This window comes from Pristiophorus japonicus, chromosome 9 (assembly GCF_044704955.1).
Source record: "Pristiophorus japonicus isolate sPriJap1 chromosome 9, sPriJap1.hap1, whole genome shotgun sequence".
In the NCBI taxonomy this organism is placed as follows: domain Eukaryota; kingdom Metazoa; phylum Chordata; class Chondrichthyes; family Pristiophoridae; genus Pristiophorus; species Pristiophorus japonicus.
The window spans coordinates 145,849,901-145,857,720 of NC_091985.1; the positions used below are offsets into that span (position 1 = coordinate 145,849,901).

The 7,820-nt window shown below is 44.0% G+C and overlaps 1 protein-coding gene and 1 non-coding gene across 3 annotated transcripts in view; both read left to right on the forward strand.

The window, feature by feature from the left end:
• bud23 (BUD23 rRNA methyltransferase and ribosome maturation factor) overlaps positions 1–7,763 on the forward strand; it is a 30,171-nt gene extending 22,408 nt beyond the window's left edge. For both annotated transcript variants that reach the window (XM_070889912.1, XM_070889913.1), the window contains exons 10-12: positions 2,044–2,102; positions 4,876–4,965; positions 6,034–7,763. In XM_070889912.1, coding sequence (XP_070746013.1) covers positions 2,044–2,102; positions 4,876–4,965; positions 6,034–6,088 — 204 coding nt within the window. In that variant the 3' untranslated portion in view covers positions 6,089–7,763. The remainder of the gene's footprint in view (positions 1–2,043; positions 2,103–4,875; positions 4,966–6,033) is intronic.
• On the forward strand, positions 3,292–3,422 carry LOC139274495 (small Cajal body-specific RNA 20). The gene has a single exon (XR_011595548.1). It is a non-coding gene; the product is annotated as a small Cajal body-specific RNA 20 (non-coding RNA).
• Positions 7,764–7,820: the final 57 nt, after the last annotated feature.

Genomic DNA, 7,820 nt, shown 5'->3' on the forward strand with positions numbered 1-7,820 from the left:
AGGTCATTATTGGAGGGTGAGTCCAGGTGGGGTCGAGGAACAAAGGAATCTCGGAGTACAAATACACGATCACTAAAAGTTGCGACGCAGGTTAACGAGACCATTTAAAAAAAAAAGCAAACTGAGCACTAATGCAGATGAGTTCATTGGACATTTAACGAGTGGTGATCTAAATAAGTGAAGCAATAGCGCCCTCTTCAATTGCACTATTTAGCAGTATTGTTCTGATACAGAGCCTCATTTAAAGATCAAACTCACCTTCTTGAAAATGGTGAGCTTAAAAGGGCAAAACAAAACTGGAAATCGGAAATAAAAACACTTGGGATATACGACACAGAAACAGGCCATTCGGCCCAACCAGTCCATGCTGGTGTTTATGCTCCACTCGAGCCTCCCCCTGTCTTTCCTCGTCTAACTCTATCAGCATAACCTCTATTCCCTTCTCTCTTATACTTGCCTAGCCTCCCATTTAATGCATCTATGCTATTTTCTTCAACCACTCCCTGTGGTAGCGAGTTCCACATTCTCATCATTCTTTGGGTAAAGATGTTTCTTCTGAATTCCCTATTGGATTTCTTGGTGACTATCTTATATTGATGGCCTCTAGTTATGCTCTTCCCCACAAGTGGAAACATCCTCTCTGTATCCACTCTATCAAAACCTTTCATCGTTTTAAAGACCTCTATTAGGTCACCCCTCAGCCTTATTTTTTCAAGAGAAATTAGATCCAGTTTGTTCATCCTTTCCTGATCGGTATACCCTCACATTTCTGGTATCATCCTTGTTAATCTTCTCTGCACCCCCTCCAGTGTCTTAATATCCTTTTTTAATAATATGGAGACCAGAACTGTACGCAGTACTCTGTGTGGTCTAACCAAGGTTTGATACAGGTTAAGCATAATTTTCATACTTTTCAATTCTATACCTCTAAGAATAAACTTTAGTGCCTGGTTTGCTTTTTTTATGGCCTTGTTAACCTGCGTCGCAACTTTTAGTGATTGTGTATTTGTACTCCGAGATCCCTTTGTTCCTTTACCCCACCTAGTCTCTCACCCTCCAAGTAATAAGTGACCTCCCCATTCTTCCTACCAAAATGTAACGTCTCACATTTATTGTGTTGAACTTCATCTTCCAATCATATGCCCATTCTGCAAGTTTACTAATGTCCTCCTGTAATTTGTTGCAGTCCTCCTCAGTATTGACTATCCCCTCTCTTTTTCTCCCAGCCCCCCCCCAATTTGGTGTCATCTGCAAATTTAGAAATTGTGTTTTCGATTCAAACTATTGAAAATACACAGCGGGTCACTCAGCATCTTTGAAAAGAAAAGATGGGGAGTAATGTTTTGGTTAGACATTCTGTGACACCCAACATATTAACCCATCTGTTCAGGTGCTGTCGGACCCTGCTGTGTATTTCCCGTGTTCTTGTTTCTATTCCTTGAAAGTTGCGGGTGCCTTTCTGCTGCAGTCGTGTTTGTCGCTGTTGAATATTGCCTTGTTTATATGTTTGTGGCTTCAAGCGATCTCCAGCTGTCTGTGCCGCTGTTTATTTTGGGGTAAGGGCTGTTTTTAAAATCCTGAGTTCCATAGTTGGCAAGCTCAGCTTTTTTTACTGCAGGCAAGATTGCAAACCCACGGGTAGGTGTGGAACTCGGGATTCTTAAATGATGAGACACGTACAAATCATTTCTAAAACTTTTTTTAAAATTGTATTTTGTGACCTTTTCGTTCCTATTTAACCCTGGAAATTAAATGATCGGGATCAGTAATGGTGTCGACAGATTTTTCCCCCCTCCTAGCTGTAATTTTGACCTCCCTCTTTCCCCCCCACCATTGTAACATGCTCTGTCTTTAACTTCCTTCCCTCCCTCCTCCCCTTGTTCTGCCAAGTGCCCCTTCCCACTCTTCCAACGCCTCAGTTCGTGCAGGTCCATGTGTTCGTGAACATCAGTGCTTCCTCTGCCTTGTGATCTCAGTATGAAATTGAATTATAATTTCAATGAGCGCAGTATTTAATAATATGTTCTGCCCCTCCCTGTTTAGGGCCTCGAAGCAGAGCGGGGAGAGGAGACGACGAGCCAAGTGCAATTCACAAATGCCAGGTATGGTGTTTACATTTGTGGGGAGTCCAAAACTCAAGGTCATAAATACATGATGGCCACTAATAAATCCAGTCAGTAATTCAGGAGAAACTTGTTTACTCCTCGAGGGTGGTGAGAATGTGGAACTCACCATCTCACGAGACATTTAAGGGGAAGCTAGATAAACACATGAGGAAGGAAAGAGTAGAAGTGTACGGTGAGAGGAAGCTCATATGGTGCATAAAAACCAGTACAGCCCTGGGACAAATGACCTGTTTCTGTGCTGTAAAATTCTCTAACTCTCGCCTGAAATAGAGTACAGCTGGGAACAACGATCACATTGGCTGGGAATTCTCTTTCGGCCTGCTACTCGGTCCAGTTTAAACCTCAGGGAAAGAAGGATGGCCTAACTCAATGGGGGTGTCACTGCATTAGAGGCTAGAGCTGAGAAAAGTCTCACTGTTAGCAGAAGAGCCCGCCTTTAATTTTAACAAGTAGGCACATCTGCAGAATGCCAGATGCGGGTTTTGAAAATATTGGCCGGGTATAGGAACCAAACCTAGCCAATCGTTCAACTGACTCGATTCTGCATTTCCAATGGAAATTGTTTGTCCCTAACAGGCACCCAAACGATAATTCTTGCACTGATTTCCTGATCCCAATAATGTTCTGAAATTGGATATTCTAAGCTCTGCAGTTATCAGTATTGCATTTTATTTTATCTTATTTAGTTTGCTCCTCCCAATTATTTCTTGCTCTTGCAAATTGACAAAGCAAAAAAAAAAGGTAAATATTCTCAAATGGTCTATAATTTAATTAAACCATGACTGCCGTTTCAAACTGCATGTAGCAGATAATATGGAGCTCTCTCAACACCACAGTGGCTCGTTACATGCCCAACTTGTCATACCGACCAGAGAGGTTTTGTGCTGAGTAAACTCATCTCACTAATGACATCACTGACCTGGGCTAGGGAGGGAGAAAATGAGCTGATGGGTTTTACTCCTGCTCACTATCTAATGACCCGTGTTGGAGTCTGGCTCTGCTCTGTGGGTCTGTATCTGTGTGTAATTAATTATTGTGCTATTGCTTCATCGTATGTAAAAACCTGCACTTTGTAGACTAGATAATTATGAGAAGGTGGTGCACGATATTTCAATCTTTGTAGACTTTAATACATGGGTAATAGTGATTTCTGTCTGACATTGCAGGTCTCTCACGGTAAAGCAGGGAGGGTTACAGTCTCCCTCTGTCTGTCGCGGAGAGACCTATAGTAACTGAGGAACATCGCTGTGACAGCCCAGAGCTGCTGGCTGCCATATTTTCCGGCCTCTTACAGTTTATGGACTTGATGCCGTGCGGGTAAAATAAATAAGTGAAGCAGTGCTTGGTGGCTCAGTTAGAATTCCCTACCTGATCACTGTGGGAGCACCATCAGCACACGGACTGCAGCAATTCAAGGAGAAGGCCCACCACCACCTTGGGGCCACTCGGGATGGGCAATACATGCCGGCCTTGCCAGCGTCACCCACATCCCTAACACTTCTGGGTCTTTGGTGAAGCGGAAACAGGCGACAGTGAATCGGCAGCCTGATTCCTAAGTCAAGAATATTGGTTGCGGTGTAAAGGGGCTGCCGATTCGCTGAAGACCAGTTTCATCCCCTTGACGTCTAGGCTCGCGCATGAGGAATGTGCACCTGGGCAAATAACCAGAGGGGTAAACTATTCCAGTGTGAATCAGTGCCTTCAGAGGAGAAAATGGGGGCGGGGAGAGAGCAAACTGCATGGAAATGGTCATGGGATTGATAGATGCGTGTGGTTCTGAGCTCAGGAGGTCCTAGCCCGGTCAATCCCACAACTAGTGTATCTAGCTGATCTCAGCCAAGGAGCGGTAAGGGAATGACGCATCCCAGGAGCGAGGGGGGCAGAAATAGCCAGATTTCTCTCTCTCGATAATTGTCCAGTGATCTCTGCTGGAAAGTAGATGTCAAACGGGGATGGAATTAGTCTCCAGTATGATCTGCCGCAGTGGTCAAATAGCTTGCAGACATGGCCGTCATGTAAATAGCGGCTGTCATGGTTGGTGGGTGTGGTAATGGAGGGTCATCTGTACCTGTGAGACTTGCCTCACCCCCAAAGCACGGTTCAGTGCTTTGAGAGGAGAGGAAAGGGAGTAAAAGCAAGTCCAGGAACCCATGGAAGCATTGTGAAAGGTACAGTCCTCGTTTCGGTCTGTATCGGGTCAGGCAACTAGTGTCCCCAGGCGCGCTCAATTGGGTAAGGTTCCCACTATTGATGACCATCTATCAGTCCCTATTTGAAGTGTGCACGTGCAGACATTAGCCTAGGAGAGGATCGGGTTTATCTGTAACATCCTCATGTTCAAATTGGCTCTCACCGTCTTAAGTTAACAGGAGCAGCGCTTGGCAAAGTGGCTGACAGCTGGCAGGGCCTGTGGGATCGTGCCTACGTCTCTGCTGCTGGGGAGGTGAGGGGGGGAAAAGTATGATTCGTCACCTTTCCATTTCCAGCACTGCCGTGGAGAACTCGGTGTTCATTTCCCAACTCCGTGGGGAATTACAGACCAATTCACGGCATAGCACGTTGAGGGAAATGAAAGCTGATGTCGGGGAGGTAGAAACCTGGGCCTTGGAGAGATGTTGGGCAATAAAGTACAACAAATAAGTAACAAAGCTTTTAAAACTAGATCCCCAAAGGATTTCATTCAAGCCTTGGCTGGATAATACAGTTCCAAATGATCTAAACAAACTTTTCTTCCATTCCCTGCCCGCAGGTTGAGATTTAAAAATGTGAAGGGGAAATCTGCAAAGAGAAGCAGGGACTGGATTCTGGAGAAGAAAGAGCGTCGAAGGCGTCAGGGAAGGTGAGGGGATTGTGTGCCGAGGCGTTTACTGCATGTAACAAGAAAAATCTCAGCATGGTGAACATGTTATCTCCCTGCCCTTCTCTTGACCTGTTCACAGCATGCTTAACCTGTCCGATCATTAGGCCGAACCTATGTGCGCCCTTGCAGTGTTGTTCGTGCATGGAATGAGACTTGGGTTGCTGCTGCGCTTTAAGATACGTTGTTCCGTTCCTCTCGTTCGCTCCATCCCGAGATGAAATTGCTCCTTCGGGCATTTGTTTTTATACTGTCTGTTCATGTTGATTTATGCTCGGAAAAAAATTGAATCGTTCAGTAATTTGAATTAAGCAACTTGCATCATATAACATAGTGGGAATTTAGTGCTTAAAAATGGAATTAGGCAACCTTGGATTACGAGTAGACTGTATTTTATGATTTAGGCGTCCAGCTTGCCACCAAGCACAATTCCAGCCTGCAGTAACCAGATTTACAAATGCTGCATTAGTACCTTTCCTGAGTCAGAAGGCTTGTCTGAGGCAGGAGCTGGAGAAATTGAACACCACTTTCCCTGCTGTGGATTCCAAAGCAGAACTCCACACCCAGTGTGTGTGCTTCAGCATTGTCTCTTCCTCTGGGATACAATATGGAAATAAAACAAAAACAGTATTTCCAATAAATCTCAAACATCTCCATTCCCTTTACAGAAAATGTCCTGATCTTGACTGTACCTCTTCCTCAGAACATAATGGAAGTTACCCCTATCCTTAGCTCAGTGGAAGTGTTGGCTTGTTCTCTTTCAGAATCATTCAAATTACAGCACAGAAGGTGGCCAATCGGCCCATCATCCTTGGGCGAGTGGTATCTCCAACTGGCCCTGTCCATTCTAATCCTGTTCACCTGCCCTTTTCCTTTCAGCTTCTACAAATGAGTATGGCTTGGATATCTGTTTACTTCAAGTACAATCCACTTTGAAGTAAATTGGAGACACATTGTGAATGGGTATTTGTATATGTAGGGTGCAGTTTCAAGGTTGATGTACACAACAGTAGTGTGCAGGTTTTTAAATATTCTGTTCTCCCTCCCTAGGACTGTTCGAAATGACACAAAATACACCGGAAGGAAGAGGAAGACACGTTTTTAGGGTGGAAGTGGCTGGCGACATTTTGTTCTCTGCTTGTAGAGTTTTATTTGATTGATTTTGTGCCGCCTTTCAAGCTGCTGAAATTGCAAAATACCCCAGGACTGAGAGTGGCCCTGATATCCCCCTGCAACCCTAGACAATGATAAATTCACAACTCCACAAGGACCTGCATTGGATGATGGCTGTGCCAAACCATTCCCAGGACAGAGTTCCATTTCTGAGGAACTTCATAAGTGACTCATTGGTTTTGTGAATAGTCAACACTGAGAGTGGAGCCCACTTCCTCCTGTCTCCATCTCTACTTCCTTTTATGGGGTGGGTTTCAGAATTCTGAGTATCCCAGGCTGTTCAGTCCCTGACCACACAGCTTAAAGTGTGTGCGCGACGGAACCTGCATAACAATACATCAAGAAAAAGTGTCACCTCCTTCAAACCCTTTTGTTTTTAAAATAGTGAGAGTGCTGAAGACATTAATTCCTCGATAACTGATCCCACTCCCTGCTGCTTCAGTGAATGATGGCAGGTGAGACACCAGCATTGTACAAAAATGATATTTATACTCCCCACCTGCAGTTAAAAGTGGAATCTTTAACCAGGCAGTTGAACAATTTAATCTGGTGGGGGTGTGTGTGAAGTATCTGCTGGTGAGAATTTCAGCTAATTATTTTTGTCTGTATCCAAGTAAAATACAGTCCCTGGTTCTGATAAAGTGATCAGTTTTTCTAATTCAATCCTGCTCCAGTTGGTATCTGAAAGATCCCATTATTGATTCAGCTGTGAAGAATGCTTGCTTTATGGGGAAATTAATGTGCCAGACTGAACTGAGGCAGTGTGAGGTTCTGTTAATACAGATGTTTGAATATTTGAGTAACAAACTTTACTCTGCTCATGTTTGAGTTGTACTGGTGAGAACCGTTGGTGAACTTTAGTGAAGAATGGTGGCATTTTCTATTTTGACGAGTGTCCTCAAATGCAGGTATATAAGATTTGAATTGATGGTCTGCCCTCATCTCTTAATGGGAAGAGTTCCTGTGAAGATGAATACTGTGCCTATTATCTCATCCCATCCTGTTCCCTGCAGTTTAATAATTAGAGTATGAGGCCGTGTTGACTACATGATAAAGGGATGGATTGGTGTTACCAAAGCCAAGGCGTTTAGTTGGCCCAGTATATAAGATGCGCGCAGGTACATGCTGCAGCTCCCTCAGAGCAAACAGGGCATCGCATTTAATCTCATTGTATAAACAGGCACTTATTGACCAAAATAACTTTGTTAGGATCACTTCCTCTGACAGCTTGCTTCCGTTCTATCCCCAAATTCACGTGAGGAGAGTTTACACGTCAGCATGTGGTGGCAGCGTGGTTTGTAGAATGGGGAGCTCGTGACCGAGCATCCATAATCAGCAGCGACAGCACTCTATCCTGGGGAAAGAACATTTCTATTAACTATGGATGTTGGGTAAAGAACTCACCCTTTTACTGCATTTTTCCAATACATGTAACCATTTTGTAAATAAAAGGACAGTTGCTGCCACTCCAAGGTGTTTAATGTTCATGTTTCACTGTTCATAGATTGCATTTATAATTTGTCCCAATTCTCATGTCTGATGCTGGAGAGAATCTCTGCATCTCTACATTAAAACCCACCTCTTGGTGCAAATCCTTCCTATTCTCATCTTTGGCTGGCTGTCCATTTTTTGATCATGCCTCAGGATATTTTTCTATATTGAAG